Raw genomic sequence first — 25158 nt, 5'->3', positions numbered from 1 at the left:
CGTCGATAAATATGTTTAAATATGTACTTAGCGCCTCCATGGGAAGGTAAAAGTAAACGGGAAGAAACAAAGAAGGGAAAGGAATCGAGACTCATGAAATAATAGTATCTAATAGAAATGAAACTCCCTCTTTCTATAACTGCGTACGAGGAAGACCGAGATAATAATAATATTAACATATTTATTCCCCGCTCTCGTGCCAATAAGTACTCTTCTCTATGCGAGCGGAATAATCCTGATAAATGTTACTCGAGAGAGAATTTTCTTAAAAACAAAATACGAAATGTCGACTGTATGTATCTATGTTTTAGATATCATACAATTCAATTGCGCGAATTGAATTGTACAATATCTTAAAGCTCCTTGAAAAGACTCACACAATGGAGGAAATATTAAGGGCAGGAATAAATATTAAATATTAGAATTTATAAATATATATATATCATATATATATATATATATATATGATATATATATATTTATAAATTCTAATATTTAATATTTATTCCTGCCCTTAATATATATATATATATATATAGGAATAAAGATTAAACGTAACGCTCAATAACTACAAATAAAATGTAAGACATATTATATGTTTTATATTTGATTTGTATCCGTCAAAATAATATTAAACATTAGAGACAAAAAATTAATGCATAATGGATACCTATAGATAAGATATAAATCATATCATGTCATTTTATTTGTGTCCATTGTGCGGTACATTTAACAATCTCTCTATTCGTAATTTTTTTATTTTTCTAATATTTTATATTTATTCCTATTTGTCTTCCATTGTGCGCTACAGGATATAAATAAATAAAACGAAATACTGAGAGAGGAGATGTAATTGCAGGTCCTCCATTGAACGGAACCTGCAATCTCGTATAGATAATTTATCAATGCGCGGTAAATTTACTGAAGTGCACTAGTTTATCATCAGCAGAAAGTGTCCTTATCGACGTTTGTAAATCAGATATCTGTCTCGCTACGGTAAAGCAGATTGCGAACTGATGCGAATGTAAAATTAATTTATAATACTGTACTGCGACTTTTAGCGTCACATTTGCGCAAATGCATGTATAATTTGAGGAGCTTTTTGCAATCAATAATTGGCAATCAACTTGCCCCTCGTGCGTCCCTGAAGAGTATGGCAGCGTGAACCGGATCCAGGCAAGCATCGGATGCTCGATGAGGTATCGCGGGTGCTCCGAGGGATAATCTCCGTGCCGTTGGATCTAATGAACTTCTTCTATATGCACCTGAAACAAAGTAGATTGTATGTAAAAAAAGATAACGTAAAACTGAGAGAAAATTTTGTTATGCAAATAATTATATTATAAGTAATATATTAAATTATTTATCTTTCTCTATTATAAGGATATAAATAATTCTATATTATTTTTATTATAATAATTATAATATTATTACGAAATATTAATAACATATATTATTTACATAATCAATACATTATATATTAATAAAATACATATTTTATGTTATAAAATACAAATATAAAGATTGAGACTGCACGTGCAATCACGCCACAGTACATTCGTACTGGTCATTATTTTGTAGCTATACGAAATAAATTTAAGTACTAAAAAAAAATACATCGATATTATAGATACAGTGATATATGTAAAAAATAAGATCATCGATACTTCATGTATCCTGTGCGATCAAACTGTGAACCATCGAAATATAATATTTTATCGCAGACTTTATACTAGACTGATCAAATATAACTGTATCTCGTAAATTATTATATTTATTCTTCGATAATTTCACTTGGATACTTCTCGCGGAATAATAAAAGAAACGATCTATACAGAGAAAAGTAGGTATATTACCTGTAAGAGAAATGTATAAAAAAAGAAAACTAATCTTTTTTCGTAAAATAAAAGTTTATATTTATTTCATTAATACCGTGATCCTATATAAAGAGAACGATTTCGCTGCAGTATCTAAAAAATCTAAAAAATCAATTACACAGTAAAAAGCATTTTATGTTTGCATTAAAATCAGTCCACTCAAATTCTTTTTAAAATTTTGTGTTAAATTGATATTCAACATTTCTTAGAACAAAAATAACATAATTTATGAGCAAATAAACAAATAACGTAAAAATAATGTATTTTAAAACGTAAAGTTTAAGATAACCACACACAAATAAAATACGTGTTAATTTAACGTATTATAAATGTTAACTTACTTAACTGAATAAGAGATAAATTCACAGTTTGCTTATGAATTATGTCAGTATTACATTTTTGTGTTAATTTTTTCACATAATATTTATGGTATTCCTAACATAATTTCACCTTGTGTTAAATTAATTATGACAGACGCTCAAACTGGTTACCGAAATATCGTCACGCTTAATTATTTCCTAATTATTCTAATAATCCAGCAAAATTATTTCCTGCATCTAACTAAATTTTTAGATAGATATATACTTCAGCAAAAACTAATCGTGCACCAAACATATATGTCAAGTTTGAATCACTCGACTTTGATCATGTTATGTTTCTATCATTGTAAACAGTTTTAATGGTTACAATTAATCCAATCGTCTTGGATTTCGATCATAATAGCCCATGTAATGTTAGACAATTTATCGACAGATGCGCGAAATTTGTCATTGTGATTATTACGTAAGACATGACTCGTTATTTACATTCCTACTATGTCCGAAGAAATATGACCGAGTCTGACTTACGTCCGTTTGATGTATCTTTTTACTGACGAGATCGTATATCATAAACTTCTGAGACGCCTCCTTTTGAAATTCGTGCCGATTTCAACCAAAATAATTTTATGCTATTTATCCCATCTATTAATTTCTCGCATCAGACCAAGAAAAATTATGTAATAATGTATCTGTTTGTGATAAATGTGAATATATCATAGTAGAGCCGGAACAAGTATTAATTTATGTAAATGAGTCTTATCTGCATTTATGTAGAAAAAAAAACATTGCTAGTCTTACGTAATTATGTATTTATCGAATCACTGTTGAATCCTGCATAAAGAAGCAGGTTTTTATCTACGTAATATTACCAGTTTTCTTTCAAAGTGTAATCACCTGCACTGTTACATATCAAAGAAGTAGTGTGATAACATATTAAAAAATCATTGAGTTAAATAGCATTTTGTAATATTTGATTTTTAATAATAAAGTTAGAAACAGGACAGATGTATGAACAAATCAACTAAATAAAAACTAGCGCTGAATATGGTTAAAGATGAGAAAAACTAAAAAAAAATATACAGGGAAATACGAGTCAACATAATAACTGATGTGCAATATAATAATGTGAATATTTTTAATTGTTCATAAACGATGACATATTTTGTATGTATACGTTTATAGACAATTAAAAATATTTATATTATTATATTGCATACCAATTACTATGCTGATTCTCCCCGTATATTCTTATCTTTATTTATATATGTAGAAAAGTCTGATATAAATTTAATATGAGGAAAAATAACATCTATACACATATATTTATTTTTAGATAAACATGTTTCAAATATATAACTGCACGCCGATTATTTTCTATTAGCTTTTTAAATCAGCGATCGTATTTAATTTATAAGATTATTAATATTATTTCAGTTTATGTTGTAATTCCGAAAGTAATTGGCGTGCAATCACATATATCCAAATTAAATATATTTAAAATAACAGAATACAGAATTATTATTCCAAAATTTAATTTTGATAGTATTTGATGCTTCTTATTTACTTGTTTTAACTTTCACGTATATCAAAATGTGTGTAGGTAGATCAATTATAATATTTCTATGGTCAGATATAAAGTAAACAACGTTCATACCAATATTATATGCACTTACAATTAGCATGCACTTTGTAGTAAATAATAAATTTAATTTAATGTAAAATTATATATAAATTTTTGAGTTAAATTGTTTAACTCCATTGTTTTAGTTATAAATTAACGTCATATTTAATATAACAGGAGCAATCTATAGAAATAATTAAAAATAACTCAAATTGGATATAATTTGGTAATAGTATGAAAAAACGCGGACTTGGATTTCTTTCCCGTTTTTGCATTTATCATGCAATTAATATGCATTGCAATGGAAAGAATTTGCTGAAACATATAAAAACTTAGGCAGATCTGAAAAAATATTTGTTGGATCATCAAAATAATTATATAGGTCATAAGAAATTCAAACATGATAAACATGATGCAAAAAATTGTAATGTTCTAACATTCAGAGTTAGAGCATCCTATATAATATTATTTTAAGTCCAACAAAATTTATTTTCAGATCTTTATCTAACTAAAATTTTTAGATACTTCAGTAAAAACTGTTCTTTCATAAATGAACATCAATAACCGATGTACTGACTGCAAAAAACGTTTAATATTCATCAAAAACTGTACTCTAAAAGATATTGGTATAAATTTACAACGCGGTGTCTATATAATTCTCACCATGTTGGTGTTAATTAATATTCATGCCAACATGATATAGATTTATAACCTCTGGTATTTATATCAACACCATCATGGTGTAAATTTAAAATCCGTGGTGTTAAATCCACACCATGTTGATATTAATATTAAAAGAATTATAATACATGTACATCGTGTAGTATTAATTAAATCCACACGATATTTTTTAGATTGTGTTGATGGCATGTGGTAATTATCTCGTAAAGTAGAACGAGAATCGAAATTGGAGCTACTGACCACACTGGAGGGAACCTCCTCGGAACCTGGGACTTGGAATTTTATTTTTTCTCGGCGAAGGCCATTCGCGCACGTTTCTACGATTAAATACGCTTCCTCAGCGCAACACGTTCGAGCGATATCCCGCTTTATCGGCGCAGTGTTTATTTCACGAGCGCGTTTCGCGATACGCGCGCTCAATAACGGGCGGATATTTGCGAATAGTCGAATTGTCGCGACAAATTTCGCGAGAAGCGATTGTATATTATTCAACAAATTAGTACGCTAATTGGCAAGTTCTTCAGTCGCCGCCTTGAGAAATAAATGGCGAGATATAAATGTACGCGTTTGTCTCGCTCGCGGGAAATGTGAAAGATCAACTTGTGAAAGATTAATTAACATTGATTATAGCTGAGAAAAAAATGTTGCGCAGTAAAAGCAATTTCAGCGTAAAAACATAACAAATCGAGAATTTTTATTTTGTTACCTTGATTGAAATTAAAAATGTGTTACACATATACAATATGAGAAAAAATGTACTAAATTTTAATGAATATTCATTTAATAGTACTCATTAAATAGTACTAACTGATATTTACTAATTGTAAATATTTATTTATTGTTCGGTACAAAAACCATTAATTCAATTTAATTATCATTTTTATTCAGTAAATATTTATTTACCATAAATAAATATAAAATTCGTACTATCAAGCAAGTATTTATTAAGATTTAGTTTTATTTTTTTTAAGTGCATTTCTTTATAAAATGAGAAAAATTATTAAGAGATATTACAGATTTTTCTATATTGTATTTGAAAATAATTCAAATAGTTTGACGATTATTTAGAAATTAGAACCTGTATCAAAAATTATTTGAATTTGAAATGTTTTTAAAAAATAATTAAAATATTTTTATTAAATTCTGCCCTTTGACAACTGATATTTTTAATTTTTATTAAAACTATATAAAATTAAATTTATTAATTATTATTGAACATTAAATATTAGTAAATATTGAATTGTTTTGTATATTAATTTTTATACAAGTATAAAATTTCCAATTTCAATCACTTTTTGCAGAAACTGTACACCTTATACATTCTTAAACTATAGAAGGTTTTGCTAAATTATGAAAAACATTTAACAAATACTCATTTAAAAATACTTTTGTTAAACTATCAAAATAACTATGTAGAACGCTCATGACGATAACGATAATGTTAAAAACTTTTTGCAAGGTTGTTCATCATGTTTGAATTTTTAAAAATTATTTTCAGATCTGTGTATTTAGTGTTTTAAATACATCAGTAAAATCGTTCTTCCTGTACGCGAGAATTTCTAGGAAAACAACTTTCAATCTCGTTTTTACAAATACTTAAGATTAATAATAAGCCGTTATACGCTTGTCGCAATTGTCATAAGCGGTAATATAACGGCGGTCAGGTCAAGGCAAGCTTATACCACCAATAATCACCGAGCTTTATGAAGGCTGAGCTTTGCGGGATGAAGCGAATCGAATGACTGTGCTAGAAATAGAATCGAAGATCACGAGAAAATGCTAGAGATGGTAATCGGGGAAGACAAATATAAAGAAACTACGTCGCTGATACGAAAATGCTGAAAAAAAAAGGTTTTTAAAAATGTAAATATATTTTTTTAAATATACAAGCATCTTTTTTAAACTACATATATTTACATTTACTTGCTTCAAATCAACGTTTATATAAAGACATAAAAAAAACTCAGCGTAAGTTTCAAGAGCTTCTAATTAAAATCCTGAGGAGTGCTCGTTCAGAATATCAGCTACAAAGTGAAACACACTGCGGTAAATTGAATTTTATTATAAGAAAATTAATACAGGCACCATTTCCTTGTTCATATGTACTGTTATTAATTATTCCGTTAAATATTCGCCCATACACTTTTCACCGTTCCGTTATTTACGACATCCGAGTACATCGCGTTTAAATTGACATCAGTATGAACTGGTGTACTCGCGGGAATGTATATGTAACAGAAACAATATCCTACGCGGACAAGCCAATTTAGTGACACGCGAGAGAAATTTCCGCACGCGCCCATACAAAAACATATTGCGCAACCAAAAATAGTCAGGAAATCGAAATAGTATGTTTGCTCGAGAGCGACACGATTACCCATCCAATTATTCGCGTTTTCCACTCTTTTCTTCTTTTTGACACCTAAAATAGTCAAAATGATTGGTTCCTAATTTCTTATCAAATTTATAGCAGTGCATTTTATGAAATTTTCCATTTTGTTGTAACATAAATAATTAATTGATTGAATTGCTTTCTTTAAAAATATATGGTACATATAGTATATAGTATACTGTAGATCAAAAATTTGGAAACTTTTTAAAAATTAACATTTTTAAGATTACTTTTAAATATCCATACCAAATGTTTCAACAATAATTTTTTAAATTCAAACTGTTAATGGTTTTCAAGATAATTGTTAACTAAATACATTGTTATAGATATTGAGTAATGATCAAAAATGTCAATTTTTAAAAAGTGGTTTCGAACTTTTGACCTAACAAGTAAATGTTATAGAGAGAATATAGTGTGCGTGTGTGTGCGTGTGCGTACGTGTGTAGAAATAAATACATACACACTGAAAAAAAGGATGTATCAACAGCATTATTTTAATTAAAAATAATTTTAATTTAATAACGCTAATAAAATAAATACTTATATACTCTTGTTTTAATAATACTATTTCTTTCATTAATACTGTTGTTATATCAACAAGATTATTTTCAATTAAAATAGTATTGTTGATACATTATTTTTTTCAGTATACGTTAAATGACGCTATGTGGAACAAGTAATTCATTTCAATGATATTAAAATTTGTGCTGCACTTTTTCAGAACTATTTACGTAACAGTGCTCTTTTCGAAGCTCTATTCTTTTTATATATCGTTAAAAAATTCATATTTAAATAAGGCATTACCATACATGAGTCTTGGTAATTTTGTAAATGATCTTTGTTAGAGAGGGTCTACGAGAGAACTGCCAATTGATCACATAATGAGCTATTCTGTGATTGGCCAACGTGTAGACTGAGATACGATTGAAAAGCACAGGCAATAGCACAATGGAAATAACAGATTTCAACCTGTTATTCAGAAACCGTGTATACCAGAATAGACGAAAACTGATCACGTGACTATATAGTATATTAATCATATGGTTAAAACGATTTTCATTCAGGTCACATGATTAGTTGGCGCTTTTCTTTTAAGCTTTCTAATCATTGCTGTACAAAATAGTAACATTTGCTGTATGTATGTAGGAAAATGTGATTCGCTGAGGATTTAATGAGATCATCATCGAGGTCGAGTCGCATTTGTTCGCGTTACCTTGCCTGAGTATGCTCTCATAGATTCTGTAGGTGGTTTCACAATCGGCCTCTTGTGGACCGATGGGAGGATGATGCCTGGCGCCGCCGTCCAGACTCTGACTCCTGTTTCTGAAATCCTCGCCTCGTTTTTTTGGGCTCTCGTGACTCTCACTTTGTCGTCTGATATGTCCTAACCGTCGACCGAAATGTCGTATCATCTCCTGTATGCTGTGATGATGATGCTGCTTCTCGTGCTCATTCGTCGGACTGGGTGACGTCGGTGACGCTTTACCGGTGCTCGCTGCTCGATGGTGATACTGCTGATGATAGTGATGAAGGGGATGATGGTGAATGTTACCGTGCACCGTGTGATATACAGACTGCTGATGATTGGACGAGTTGGAGCCATAAGATGAACCGTAAGACGAGGAGCCATAGGAATACGCAGAGCTGACCGAGCTACGGGACACGTGTCGCTCGTGTAGATAAAGCCTGTTATTGTCTTGTTGTTGTTGCTGTTCGTTCTGGTTCAACAGTTCCTGCAGGAACCTCGTGTCCTGGTTTCGGATATCCGACGACGCGGAGGACGAGATGGAGCTTCTCGTGTCGCCGCCATTGTCGGTGCCGTGATGGTGATGAGACAATAGATGGCTTATTCCGTGCATTTCACGAGACGGACAATGCGTGTGTTACACACAAACAATGACTCTGATATCTGCTGTCGCGGAAGCGGCCGCTCAAGTTCCGAAGCCGTTCACCGACGTCGCGGAGAACGGAATCTGCGGAAGAACGCCGTCAAGTAATTCTCCGCGCGGTGAGAACGTAACTGCCGTTTGTTAAACACACAGAGATAATACGATAATATTTCGCCGTTTCATCGATCGTTTCCTTCGGCAATCCGACGCGAAATAACGAACCTCGCGTTTCGTTCATTCACACGTACATTATGTATACACCACGTACTAAGTCTCCCATTTCCGCGTAATGATGTAAGCGAATCTCGACGTTTGACTTTAAGATTTAAGGAAACATTCGAGAGGATGAAGCAGAAGAAAGTGTTACATGTTATTTAAAATCTTACATAACTAATACAGAGTGAAAAGCATGTTATGTTAAAATCAGTCCTTGTTAAATTTTTCATATTAAGTTTTTAACATATCCAGGTGTTAATTTAGCAATTAAATGTAATTATGTTATTTGAATATTTTGTGATAAATTGATATTTAATTAAATAATATTGATATTTTTCACAAAAGAATACAACCAACTGTCTCCCTCCGATTTTGATGAGCCTTTAATACAATATGATGTTCTATAGATAAAACTGAGAGATACACGTATTTTTTTACAGCTTTATATTCAGTACAGACGCTGTACTTATACTGAATCCGTCAATTCGAATTTTCAAAATATGACTACAGATTGTTCACGAGTGATTCGAAAAATCCACAAATATCGATTTTCATGAAAATTGAATGAATTTTTAACCACTTGATCAATGAAATAAATGTTTTCAATAATTTCCATAAGTTTTTTATTCATCCTAATATACGTATATTGGAGCAGCTACTTTGAATTATAAAAAACGCCATGTTTTTCCTTATAAATTACATATAAAAACGAAAATTTTAAGCCCTTAAATGTCTTATTACGACTTCACAAATTTTACCCAGACACTTATCCCCATTAACGTGGAAATCTCATATATATAATATTTCTTTATTTTGTTCATAGAACAACATATATAATACTAAAAACTCATCAAAGGGGGACAGTTAATTGTATTCCCTTGTTACCACTAAAATAATAATTTATGAAACTAATATAATGAAATAAGTGCAATGAGCCAATTTTCGTTAAAATCTTTAAATCAATCTAATATATTGCAAAGAATATCACGTAATTATGGCGTTTCGTCCCAACTTCCACTACTGGACTCATCAGTAAGGCATTGTAGTGGAAGCCTACCTTAGACGCCTGTTTTAATTATTAAATCGAGATTCTATATATACAGATATACGCGTATCAAAGCACTTGCGAGAATCTCAGCGAATATCTATAGACCTCTGATGGCGGGTCGACGTAGTAATATTCTTCGCAATATATTATTCAAAGTAATATATGTATTCCCCCCCCCCCCCCCAACTTGCGCGCCGAACTATCTTTGGTCTTGAAACGCAACTCTATCTGAAACTTCCCCCCAAAATTGCGCGCCGAACTATCTTCGGTCTTGAAACGCAACTCTTGTGGAGTAGATTTTACCAATGATCGACACAGGGAATACTTACCGATGCAAATGGCGCCTAATTCTGTTGTTCACCGCATGTGACGCAAAACGGAGAAGAAGGATTATTCCTTTGTCTGAACTTATGGCGGTTACACTACATTAGTATCGAGATACATTTTTCAGTCCTAAACTATTTTGTATTATTAATCTCATGATTAATTATATTATATACATATCGAGAATTGAAGTGAGTGTTTATTTGAGAACAAATCCAACATATTCCTTCACAATTGGTAGCAGAGCGTGGTTGGACAGATCTGAATAAAAGTACGAGACGATATACTTACGAGGAAGTGACGAAAAAATGGCAGACAATTGGAATCTCGCAAGCGTGGAACCGTTGGATGATAAGAATTATTTTTTATGGAATGAAAAGATCGAAGGAATATTAAGAGCAAAAAGACTTTGGAAGAAGGTGATGGGCATAGAGCCGCCAGAGAAGCCTGAGAATCACAATGCGGTTAAACTTGCATTGTGGAATGAGTGGGACGACAATAACTATGCCGCCAGGACTGTAATAATCAACACGATGAGCAAGGCTCAATTACTAAAGTATAGCCATGAGAAGGATGCCAATAAACTGTGGATTTTAATCAAGAATAATATGGGAGCAGAGACAGAACAACTGAAAGCGAGATCACTGAGTGAATTATCAAATCTATGAATAGAGAGGATGAATAGAGAGGATGAATAGAGAGGAAAGTGTGGATGCATTTATGAATAGAGCTGAGGCTTTAAAAAACCAGTGTGTGCAGCTTGGTCGAAATATAGAGGATTATGAGTTAAAAATGTATATAATCAGAGGTTTGAGACCAGAATTTGACCAGAATGTACGCGTCTTAGAAACTCAAAGGTAAATAACTATAAATGATATAAGATATGCGTTAAAGCAAGAAGAGTTAAGAAAGAGTAAACGGAAGGAAGAAAAGAGAGATAATGAACACGTAAGAAGAGCAAGAGAGAGAGTGAAATATGACAGTAACTGTTACAATTGTGGATTGCGGGGTCATGTATCAAGTGAATGCCGTCACAAACAAAAATGTTTTAACTGCCAGGGATTCAACCATATTGCGACAGATTGCAAGGAGCCGAAGAGGAGCACAAAGCGTGGAAGAAGATTCAGAGGAGCTTCTCGAGGAAGAGGATCAGGCCGAGAGCGTGAGAAAAGTGAGGTTACATTGAAAATATCAGACGAGGCTGTATTGTCAGTGAGAGACAGAGCAATATCCATTGAGAAAAGCAAACAGGTAGGATTCAAAGAATGTTTATGGTTATTAGACTCAGGAGCGACGAGTCATATGGCATGTAATCAGGCATTATTCGAAAGCATGGAAAATGATAAAAGAGACATTTCTCTCGCGGATACTGAAGGAAGAAAATTAACATCTAACGGAGAAATGGTAATTAAACAATCATTGAGTAAAGAAAGAATAAGACTAAAAAATGTATTATGTGTTCCAGATATAAACATGAACCTTTTATCCGTTGCAAAAATTACAGATTACGGATACAATGTAACATTTAACAAATGTGGAGCTACTGTCTACAATGATACAGATGAGGTCAAATTAGTGGCTGTACATAAAGAGAATGCCTATTACGTGGAATCTACCTTGTTGAATGATGGAGTAGCAACAGCCGTTGGAGAATCAGAAATCTGGCACAAGAGGTTAGGACACGCAAATAAGAAGATTATTAAGGATATGATGAAAGGAGACTAGTGAGTGGAATGGACTATAAGAGGCAGGAGTTGAAACAATGTGAACCCTGTATAGAAGGAAAAATGAGCAAGAAGACACATTCAAGATTAGAAAAAAGAAAAGCAACGAATATAATGGACCTGTGGCATACGGATCTAATTGGACCTATAAGGCCTTCATCAAATGGTGGTAAGAAATATATCCTCACTATAATAGATGATTATTCGAGGGTGATTTTTGTAGAGTTCTTGAGAGAAAAAGGAGATGCAGCAGTTAAAAAGAAATGCAACAGTTAAAAAGAATTATCGCATTAAAGGAAAATCAATCGGGACGAAAACTAAAGGCTCTGAGATCTGATAACGGAGGTGAGTTTCTTGCAGCTGATTTTGAAGAATGGTTGAGTAAAAAAGGCATCACGCATGAACTCAGTCCACCAAGGACGCCACAATGCAATGGAATGGTGAAGCGTGTGAATCGCTCGATAATAGAGATGACAAGAAGCATGATATTAGATTCTGGCATGCCATTAGATTTTTGGGCTGAAGCAATGCACACCGCAGTACATATTAAAAACCGAATAAAATCAATGGCACATGGAAAAACTCCATATGAAATGTGGAACAATAAAAGACCTGATATTAAATATATGAGGAGATTTGGATGCTTAGCGTATGTACTACAGAAAGAAGAAGGAAGGAAGAAATTTGATTCGAAAGTCATCAAAGGAATCTTTGTGGGTTATGCTGCAAACAATACGTACCGAGTGTATGTACCAGAAACGGGAAGAATAAAAACAGACTGTGATGTGAAATTTGATGAGTCAAGAGATGGAAAAGAATTATTAGAAGAACAGGACAGTCAAGAGCCAACAGAGAATAAGAAGTTGATAATTGTAGGAATAGATCCGGAAGAAACTAGAGAAGAAATACAAGAGGAAATTAATGAAGATGAAGAGATAAGAATGGAAACTGAGAGCAGTGATTATGAAGATACCGAAATGGATGAAAGTTCCACAGAAATGAATGAAGACACTGAAGAAATTCAAGTTTAGTCAATAGAAGCGAGAAATAGAGGAAGACCAAAGGGAGTAACCAAAGCTGTAATGGAAGCACGAAAACAAATGATACGTGAAGAAAGGATGCAAGAACAAGGAAATGTTAGAAGATCAGACAGAATCAAGGAGCAACAAAGAATAACGTTTGTCATGGATGAAGAAATTCCAAACAATGTCAAAGAAGCTAAAAGAATGGATGACTGGAAATACTGGAATACTCAAGCTATGAAAGAAGAAATAGCATCAATGGAGAAACATGAAGTATGGGACGTTGTACCACGACCAAAGGACAAGAAGATAATCAAGAGTAAATGGGTATACAATATTAAAGAAGATCCAAACACAGAACAGCGTCGATATAAGGCACGATTGATTGCGATGGGATGCAGCCAACGCCCTAGAATAGATTATGAGGAAACATTTGCTCCCGTTAACGGAAACTATCAGATTAATATTTAGTATAAGTGCACAAACAAAAAGGAAAGTAAAGATGTATGATGTAAAAACTGCTTTTTTACATGGATCACTAAAAGAAGAAATTTTTATGGAAGTATCAGACGGAATTCAACATAATAAAACTCAGGTGTGTAAGCTAAAGAAGAGCATATATGGACTAAAACAAGCAGGAAGATGTTGGAATCAATTTTTGACAAAGATCTTGATAAAATGTGGAATGAAGCAATCGAAAGAGGACTCATGTTTAGTCTTCGTTCGAAAAGAGAACAAATTCATATTTTGTGCTGTACATGACTGTCGTATCAAGTGATAATGATTTTGAAAGATTCTTCATGAATAGAGTTAAGCAGTACATTGACGTAAAAGATCTTGGAGAAGCAACAACAGTTCTAGGGATGCAAATTGATCAAAGTAATAAAGGAATATTTGTCCATCAAAAAGGGTATATTGAGAAATTGCTGGCTATATATGTGGGATGGATGATTGTAATCCTGCTGTGACACCTATCGATGTAAATGTAAAGCTGGACGAGTACAAAGGGAGTAACACAATAGACGTAGTAGCGTATCAGGAGTTGATAGGACGATTAATGTACTTGAGCACTTGTACGAGATTTGTCATTTGCATTAAGCTGTTTGTCGCAATACAGTACGGAACCAAGGGAAATGCATATGCCAGCATTAAAGCGAATTCTACGTTAATTAAAGGGAACACTGGATTATTGCTTGGAATATGGAAGGAAGAGCTTGAACATGACGATTAAATGTGAGAGCGATGCATCGTGGGATCGGACTAAAGACGCTAAATCATTTACTGGTTTATTAGTATACAGAAATGGAGATTTAATCCACTGGAAGAGTAGGAAACAGACATCGATTGCAATGTCGTCTACCGAGAGCGAGATAGAAGCCATGTTGGAAGGACTAAAGGAGATAATCTGGACATATAATCTATCAAAGGAAATAGGAATGCAAGACCCTTAAATGCTGTAAGACTGGCTAATGAAGGTAACTTCAAGACTAAATCTAAGTTGCTGAATCGGAGATGCCACTATATACAAGAAACAGTAACCAAGGAAGATATTCAAGTGAAGCACGTACCAAGTGATGAGATGACAGCTGATTGCCTAACAAAACCACTGAGTGGTGTAACTTTATTAAGAAATATAAAGAAATTTATGTTCACAGATAATTGATAAAATCAAGGAGGCGGATTGTGGAATAGATTTTACCAATGATCGACACAGGGAATACTTACCGATGCAGATGGCGCCTAATTCTGTTGTTCACCGCATGTGGCGCAAAACGGAGAAGAAGGATTATTCCTTTGTCTGAACTTATGGCGGTTACACTACATTAGTATCGAGATACATTTTTCAGTCCTAAACTATTTTGTATTATTAATCTCATGATTAATTATATTATATACATATCGAGAATTGAAGTAAGTGTTTATTTGAGAACAAATTCAACATATTCCTTCACAACTCTAATAATCTGAAAGAACGTCCCCTTAATTTACTTGAAATTTAAACGCATTGATTTCGCCCGCGTGACGTATGGCGACCCGCCATCAGAGGTCTATAGATATTCGCTAAGATTCTCGCAAGTGCTTTGATACGCGTATATCTGTATATATAGAATCTCGATTTAATAACTAAAACAGGCGTCTAAGGTAGGCTTCCACTACAATGCCTTACTGATGAGTCCAGTAGTGGAAGTTGGGACGAAACGCCATAATTACGTGATATTCTTCGCAATATATTAGATTGATTTAAAGATTTTAACGAAAATTGGCTCATTGTCTTTATTTCATTATATTAGTTGTTTAATACTTATTGAGCTTTATCATAAATAAATAATTTATGAGTAAGTAAGCATAAGAATAATGTTTTAAATGTAGTTTTAAAATATAAATTCTAAAATAAATAAATAAACCGCATAAATATACATATTAAATTAACATATTGTACGTTAAATAATAACACAAACATGATATAAAATTAAAAATAAAAAATTTAACACTTATGATTTGAAAACAAACTGTTACAATCTTTGTAATTTTATTTTTTGTATAATATATTTGTGTTACTTTTCAACATTTATCTGGCGTTAAATTAACATGAAAATTTAAATGGAGTGTTGCGTGAAATAAGATAAAGGATAAATTTAACACAAATTCTCCAACTGTAAGTATTCAATATATCATCTATCCATTTAAATAATACTTCATATTTGTCGCGCGTATTTATCTCGCGAACAGTGTGGTTGAAAAAGAGCTATTTGCACACGGAAAGAATTATATCTTAAAATTTACCCTAAAAATATGATAATTGTGGGACAACATTATATTTCGAAGAATTTTTATGTAAATCTCTCACATTCATTAATAAAACTACAATAAAATATAAAATAAGTATGATTAATTTTACTGAATTTTAATTTTACTGAATTTATTGTATTGTACCATAATTACTGTATTTTCAGGGTAAATTTTAAGAAATCCTTCTCTCCGTGCATACTCTATTTTTCTTACGGATGACGTAAAGAGAAAATAAAAAAAAATTGCAAAGTGCTGTGTTATTTGACAACGGTGTTATTCACACAAATAAAAAGGACATATTTGATATCTTATGATAATATTTTCGTTTTCCCATGTGAAGCTTTAAAAAAAAAATTAAAGGAAATATTATATAATAATATTTCTTTCTCATTCCTGCGTATGAGTTTATTCACGAAGCTCAATGCTATCGACTCTGTATGCTATAATAATTTCTATCTGCGCATCGAAAATCCGGAGGAGGGAATTAGTTGCGTATTACGTCAATTGGACCGAAAATCTGACAGGAAGAAACAGAAATTACGTTCGACGCCAATTAAATTCTGGCAGAGGGAATAAACTTTAATAAACTTCGAAAGACTCGAGCTCTCTCATGACAAGCGGTTTTGACAGACGACATTTATACAGATTGTGGATCATTATTAACTGTTCCATTAAAATATTCTAAAAATGTCACATAAAAATAACTCTAATGTACAACGAAAACGATGATTCGTAATAACAAATTTTACTACAAGCTCTCTTTCAAGAGAAACTACTAGTTTCTCTCTCTCTCTCTCTCTCTCTCTCTCTCTCTCTCTCTCTCTCTCTCTCTCTCTCTCTCTCTCTCTCATCCTTTCTTTTTTAAATGTCTTCATTATCTATTAAATTTTTTTTTCTTCATTTTTGTTTTTTACAACTTATAATTGTAACAATTGTATTGATCTTTTTTTTATAATAATTTTGTATACTTTAGAAAACATAATCCCAAAGTGTCTAATAAATAAATTCTAATTCTGATTCTCTTTCTCTTTCTCTTTCTCTTCTTCCCCCTTTTCTATTTCTCTAATATGACTCAACGATTATGTCATGATAATTATACATTGCGTAAATACAGCATCGATACATAACGAAGAAAACATTCTGTGTCCGACTTTTCCAAAGAAAAGTCAGACGAATACGACACATATGTGCGCGGCAGAAGCAAATTAGAATTCAGAAGGAAACGTTTGTAACACGAGGCTGATTGGGTGATTAGCGGAAACAGTCAGTGCCAATCATTAAAGAGCCGGGAACGACTCTTTACCGCCATATCATGCGATCGCTAGCACTAGTTAGCATTTGTTTTACCGTCCGCCATCAACGAATTCCTTCTTTGTAGAATTTTAACAAAGGACTTGTCATAACTGTACGGAACCGATTCGATTCATCTTGAAATATGTTAAACGCAAAATTCTAAAACACACATTTTTTTTATATCAATTCAATATGATATTTAAGTGATTATAAACGATTCCTCAAAACTTAATAAAAATAGGAGCATTTTTAAAATAATAGGATTTTTGAAAAATCTGAATACGCAGTTATAAAATATTTAAAAAATCATAAAAGTTTTGTGACTGTTGTTTTTGTGATGATAAAACATTTTTCTGTGCATTTCGTTGATAATTGATACACACAAAAATACATATTACACGCAAATAATATAATAATTACTTATTCAAATTTTTTAAAAGTTTATATGTATAGCCACAAATCTATCATAAATTTATCACAAGCATTTATTCAAAATATATTCTAGAGTAAGTTTAAAATACTTCAAAATCAAGATTATTAAATAAAAACAAATTCGATTTGTTTATTACATAACATCGCGCGCGCTTCTTCGATCAATTTTTATAATTTTTTAAAAGAAAATAAATTCTTGTTTTGAATATATATTAATGAGTTTCTCTAAAATTTATATAAATGTAGCAATTAAAAATGAGCATATACCACGACGCTGGATAGATTTAGCGAAAATATAATGTATTTCGTAGAATATTAATTTAATAAAATTATGTTTAAAGGACTCTTGTTAATAAATAAATTTAAAAATGAATATTAATTTAATTAATTTCGTAGAAAATTAATTTAATATATTCTTCGCAATATATTAAATTAATTTTCCTTCGTTTACTGATGATGGCCATATTAAAGGCCGAATCATTTACTAATAATAATAAAAATTTCGTTTTAATATTTCTACGAAATACGTTATATTTTCGCTAAATCTATCCAGCGTCGTGGTATATGTTCATTTTTAATTCTCCTTTGTTTATTACTAAACCACATTAAAAACTTATAGTATCGTTTATATAAATGTATTTTAAGATTATTTATCAAGAAAATAGTTTTTTAAAGAATATTTTCTTGATAAATAATTTTAAAATATATTTATATATATAACCGTTGTATAAAAGAAAGAAAATAAATTAAATAATCACTTTTTTTAGCAATACAATGATACTTTTTTCCGTGTAGAAATCAATATAAGCGTTAACTTTAAGAGAGATTTTTGAGTTCAATATATTTCAAGAATCAAATCGGTTCTGGATAGTTGTGACGGACCCCTTGCGAGAGCAACTCCCTCATAACTTCAGTAACCTGCAGATATCGCTTATAAAACGTCCGTGCACTGCGGCAATGTCCTGATTTCTAGAAATGGGTCGCCGAAACAGTAAATTTCGAGGTCGAGGGTGAGGAACTGGGTCGTATCGATCCAGCGGACCTTTCGGTCGCAGACAGACGAGCGTTCAAAGAAACCGTAACCTCGGACGAAAGTTTGTATCAACAGTAAATCTGAGTCCAATTAGAACGAAAAATTTCCAAGGTGATAAAAGGGCGTGTTGGACTAAAAGTGGATTCAAAACAAAATCTCGGCACCAACGTCGCACAAATTGCAACTCATGGACACTCGTAGACCAAGGGAACTTCGAGTATCTCATTAAATGGCGACGATGTTAATATCGGGCTTTTCGGGACGACCGATAAGTGAAACGAGACTTAAGTGACGAGCGGCGAACGAAAAAAAATATTCGAGCAAGAATATAGCCAGAGCACCGTCAGAGTCCTGCTATTTTGATGTTAATCTTCTAGTTTAATCTTCTTCAAATTCCTCAAAATTGATCTCAAGTAAAAAATGAAGGATTTTACTAATAAGGAGATTACAGGTAGTGTGCGAAGACAGTAGAATTTTAAGAGCGAAATACAGTAAGAAATATAAGGAGATAAGGGAATAAATGATAGAGGATCTAGATATCTGAAAGAGGAAAATCTAGATGAAATTGATGCCTTATACAAGCAGAAAGAGGAAGTTGAAATAATAGTGAAACTAAAATACAGAAACATAGAGGAAGCAATATAAATACTGGTTGAAGGAAAAGTATTGGAAGTATATATTCTGTGGAGAGAAAATAGGAATTGTGTATAGAGCATTATGTAAGGGAACGTCAGAAGAGAAATAAGGGATCATTTATAGAACTAGAGAAGGATAAAAATAAAATTAGGGTGAGAAAGATTAGATAGAATGAAAGATATTAAGGAAATGAAAAATAGAGATAACGAATAAAAAACTGAGAAAGAGAAGAGAGGGAATGCAAACGATATAAATAAATATATATTTTTTAATAAATTGCTATTATTGAATTTTTTATCCGTAGATTCTCCTCTCTTGATTTAATAAAATTATTACAAAAATATCTGTGGTTTTATTATAATATATACTTCATAATCGAGGATATACGCTGAAAACGAACAAAATCCGTTATTCTCGAGAGGTTGTTTTGACCAATAAACCTTGATATAGACTGATAAAAAATATATATAGATCAAATATTTTTTCAGTAGCATAAAAATTTTTTAATTAACAGGCAATGGAGAGTAACACCGTAGGTTTTTTGGCATATTTTTATGAAGCTCATGAAGATTAAAGTTTAGCCGCAAAAATACGAATAAAATCTACGGCATTACTCTCCATTACCCGTTAATTAAAACATTTTCATATTGCTGTTAAATTCTTAAGAGTTGAAATTTAATATTGTTTTCAAATATTTGAGGATGTCCATAACGTACCCAAAGACTATAAAAAATCAGTGGAGGTCAGTTCCGACGATTCTCTTCTAGATATCTAATAGTAATACTTAGTTTTACCAATGTAAGATTAACCTCAGTCGGTTCAATCTAATTCTAAAAAGTAGAAAAAAATATAAACATTAAAATTAATTATAAACATTAAGTTAAACCGAGATTACAGTTAATTTTACATTTATGGAGAACCGGGTTTATGACATTAAAGAAACAATAAAAATTTACAAAAAAAGATACTCAAAAATTTAAATCTTTTTATCTAATAATAATATATTATCACGAAAAGTAATTAATAATATTTCAATAATTAATTCAACAAGTAATTGATAAATATATCAATTACTTTTCGTGATAATATATTATTATTAGATAAAAAGGTTTAAATTTACGAGTATCTTTTTTTGAACATGGCTTGAACTTTTCATTTTTATGATATGATTTTTTTCGGATATCACTTATTTTTCAGAGTACAAATATATATAAAAAAATAACGAGAGTGAAATACGGCAAAGAGAGGGGTGGTGGGGGAGGGGGAAGGACGAGGAGAGGAGGTCCGGTGGGTCGAAGATGGTGGAGGTGTGAGTGAAAGGTGAGAGGGGATGTTAAAAAGTTATATTTCGGACGGACGGACGGACAGACATACATACATACCATACAATACATATAGACAGAAAAGGAGACGTTTCTTAAAATCATCACTTATCGACCGCTTGTACCACCAGAACGGCTTGACCGATTAAAAATTTTTTTCGCTCGAATTACTCGTGGCGGTGCCGCCTTTCAGGACATATAACGTTCGATTCAAAATTTTTTATATTTTAGAAGTTATGCACTCCCCAAAAATGGACTTTGGTGGCTCGGGATAAGAGACTAGTGTCTATTATTATTAATCTTTCATATATTAACTAATAGTTTTTGAACATGGCCGAAGACAGATACTACCGCGTCTCCTGATTAAGACAAGATAAAATATTGAAATAATACATTATAAAAAATATATATATTAAGCTGAATTATAATAAAGTAAATGATAAATAAAAAAAAAAAAAATTTAAATAAGAGTATCAAAAAATACCATCCTACAACCTTGACGATAGTTCAGTTGACTTCCTCAAAATCGATACCAATATACGTGTCTTCGAGTCGCAGACGTTCACGTACGTATCGTTTATATGCAAATGCAATGAATATAAGACTCGAATTGAAAATTTGAAATGAATTCTTTAAAAAAGAATTGTACACCGTGATAAAATCGTTTATGGATAAATTTATTTGCATTTTCAATATCCGCGAATAGAGATTTAATTAATGACACACACGCACATACATAAATCAGGAAAAAAAATATTTCTATTATTTTTCGAGCGTTCCCAGAAATGAGTCGAAAAGAGGTGAAGGAATTTCCCCATTACAGCAGGACCTCTTTAAAGTCACACGCTCGGGATCAAATGTGACAATAAAGAGGTTATCTTAGCTCCGCCCCAAAGCAGGACCCTAAGTAACCTTCTTAAGCACATATATCATATGTAGCACTAACTGAGAGAAATGTTTTGATAACTATTTATTTTGTTGAGATGTGACTAACAAAAGATTTCTTACTTTAGTAATAAAGCTTTTCTTACTTTAGTAAGAAAGCTCTTGACACACAACTTAAGATACCATATTTTCTTGCCACATCTTTAATTTTTGATTCGGAAGCAATCTCCTGAATTATCTATTGCTTGTTGCTTGTTATTATACACTCCCTCTTTTGATTCAAGTTTACACTTAAAAATAATTAAGCAACTAACAAAATATGCAAAATAATTAATATTGGTGGCTCGGGGTAAGAGACTTTTGTAGTGTCTTTCAGTTTTTGAACATGGCCGGAGATACTACCATCTCCTGATATATAAGTAGTAGGTTATTCCCAAAGGTTACATTAAGCAATAAAAATACGAACCTGAGTGCGTTTAAGTAAACAACCGCGCATTGTTTACTGCGCAAGCAGTTGTCATGGAGACGCGTCACATAGATTACAAACGTATGCCTATACGGAGGTCGACTGTGGGAGGTCGTGACTATAAAGAGGTGGATTATAAACAGGTTCTACTGTAAATTTACGGGAGATCCATTTCCTAGACAGTTGAATTATACGTATAACTAACATTCAAAAATAGAAACTACACAGAGAAAATTTTTTTTAATTTAACAAATTTTATTAAAGCCAAGAAATGTATTAATTTGGATAGTTCAATCAAATCAATCAAAGTTAAGAAATGTGGATTATCTTAAATTAAGAAATGTGATTATTTAACTTTTTAAATAATACATACTTAAAACTAAATATTTTCTTGCAAAGAAACATTTGATTTCATAGAATAATATTTAATCAAAGAAAATGTTTATTTCAACAAAAAATATTGCTTCAAATAATTTTTTTTCTGCTAAATACGTGATATATTTTAATAAAACTAAAAAAAAAAATTGGTATAAATACATAAAATAACGTTTTATTTAAAATTAAATCGTTTCAAAGAGATAAATGTAGAAGTTAAATAAAAATTTCGAATGTATAAAGAAATTCTTTTCTCTGTATACAAAGTGTCCAAATATAAAATATAAAAGATTCGAGAGACGGCTCGGAATCGTGACCGTATATGTATATCTGTACCTCGCGAAGACCTTGAGCCACGGAAGACCGTGTAGCGTATCCGGATATTTCGCGAACGAAGCACATTTAATTCAATTTAGCAAATGTCCATGAAGCTCTGAATAACAAATCCGCGGCTATTCTCTCGCTTGTCGCTACGAGCCTACCGAAAAGATAATTACTCGTTTACATTAGTAACAAACATCTTGTTAATATTATACTTTAACTGCCAAGATAATTTTGGCATTGAGCTTAATAAATCTAGTGTGTTTTAATACTTATTATCCTTTTTTATATGTTTTCGTACGATTAACAACGTTTCTTTAATGTCTCAAATAATTTACATACTGTTTTTTTAATGTCTCAATATAATTTACATAGGTATATTGTTTCTTTAATGTCTTCAACATGTCTTCGTAAAATCCTTCTTATGTCCGTATATCTACTAAAGTGGGTATTTCCTAAAACTTTTAATCTCGCTCTTAAAGTTTGAAAATTGAGTCACTCCTTATCAAGACTGATTCGATTTTTATTCTTTATACAAAGATTCCATTCTAAAATATTTAGAGAGTAGGTTAACTTAAATTTTCATTTCAAACTTTAATTTCCTCTCCATATTTTTTTAATTCTTACAAATCGAAAAAGATAAAGAGAATAAATTAAATCGAGATTAAAATTAATCTAAATTAATAATGGACATTAATCAGGTAAATAAAACTATCAACACAAATGAGTGCGAATTTCACGTGTCACTTAAATAATAAATGGCTTGGCAGACAGTCAAAGCGTTAAGCGAATCTAATGCATACTTAATATATTAAATACGAATTGTCTGTATATTTCACTAGTGATGTAATTGTTTTTCAAGTTCAAGGGCAGACGCACGCACGAGTAACATAGATTTTTTTTGCACGAAGAAAGAAGCACGTTTTTAACGCGCTTAACTCGATACTATAAACGCAAAGGACGTGCCTGTCCGATGGAAAAACTTTGCGATAATGTTTCCTCTGTTTTGCAGCGAGATTATTCTGGGCGGAATACAGCGCGCGTTTTAAAAATCATAATTCTCACGTATCTGACATAATCAATTATAAAAATGTATGCGGAGGCGGAGATAAATCGCCGATTCATGAAATAATTATGTATAATCTTTCGCTTCCCAACGTTTATCCGCTAACTGTAAAATAATCCGTCGCATTATCACTCGTTATCGTTCCAGCACGTTAATATTACGACCACGTTAAAATCACGATCCACAAGGTGTAGATCGCATAGCAAAAGAAACGCATAATTATTCTTTCTTCAGTATTCCGTACACGACGAGTAATCGATGAAAGAAGAGCTTACGTAAGACACGTCTTTATTGCATTGTCTCATTCAGTGCCTTTTGCTCGGAGGCTCGGCCTAAACGCTGACGCCAAGACGAGAAGGAACGGATTTGATCTCTCTCGTTAAAAATTTACGATATCTACGCGACGCGCCGCGGTGTGTTTACTCACCGCGAGTTTAAAGCCATCGCGCCCGGCTCGCCGTCGCCGCCGCGTCCATCGAGCTTTATCGAAGTCGCATTCTTATCGTGCGTCGAACGCGCGATTACGATGAATATGCGAGAAGAGGAAGAGAAACTGGGAGAAGCGAGGAAGGAAGATGAAGCTTTCGCGACGTTGCAGTGAAATCTCTCACTCCGAGAGCGGAACTTTAAACCGCCCGCGAATCCGTGACTCCTATTTCTTTTTTTTTTTTACGGCATGAATATATAGAATCTCTCTTTATCTCTCAGACAGTTTTCCCTAAAACTGTGCTGTCCAAGAATTGTAACTGAGGTCGTTGACATACACATATCGATGCTTACGTTCATTACCTTCGGTTTGTTTTTTTTTATGGAGATAGGGAAAAAAAGGTAATAGACGTGAAAGCCGATACACGTCAACAAGTCGATGCTCCTTGGACAGCATTGTCCTAAAATATTAATAAGCTTTGCCTATCTATATTTCTCTCTTTTCCTCTCTTCGCAGAATCTTGAAATATTAAGTCCGTTAGCGTTGCTTTTGTACCTTTTGCATTTAACAACTTCGCTTTCGCTCTCTTGGGGGGGGGGGGGGGGGGAGATTTCAAGCAACGTGAATAAACCTATTGAACGATGACGCTCATTTCTCATCAATATTCCGACGAACAAGGACCGTACTGCACGGTGTGACGCGCGGCGTTTCCGGTTCCAAACATGGAACAATCGATGCGCGAATCTCTCCCAGAGACCGGTTTCTCCTCAAGGCCAACGAAGACCCTCCAGCCTGCATCGACATGCCGAGAGAATCGGAGCCACACGCAACGAACTTGTTCCCCGTATCGTTCCCTCGCGCGGCACACTGCTAGTAACAATGTATATGTGCGCGCGCGCGCGCACATATTACGCCTCTCTAATACGTAAAAAGGGATGACCTTCCTTTTCCTCCTGCGACCTATATCGCCGAAAGCGGCGGCAGCAGCCGGTGGCCGT

The 25158-nt window shown here is 32.6% G+C and overlaps 1 protein-coding gene across 1 annotated transcript in view; it reads right to left on the bottom strand.

Moving 5' to 3' along the window:
* The window catches only part of SNF4Agamma (SNF4/AMP-activated protein kinase gamma subunit), a 70222-nt gene that overhangs the window by 18911 nt on the left and 26153 nt on the right, over positions 1-25158 (bottom strand). Inside the window, exon 8 of the mRNA XM_018542092.1 lies at positions 1132-1265. Within this exon, the coding sequence (XP_018397594.1) occupies positions 1132-1265 (134 nt within the window). The remainder of the gene's footprint in view (positions 1-1131; positions 1266-25158) is intronic.

This window comes from Cyphomyrmex costatus, unplaced genomic scaffold (assembly GCF_001594065.2).
Source record: "Cyphomyrmex costatus isolate MS0001 unplaced genomic scaffold, Ccosl1.0 scaffold302, whole genome shotgun sequence".
Classification (NCBI taxonomy): domain Eukaryota; kingdom Metazoa; phylum Arthropoda; class Insecta; order Hymenoptera; family Formicidae; genus Cyphomyrmex; species Cyphomyrmex costatus.
This window is presented reverse-complemented; position numbering and strand designations above follow the sequence as displayed.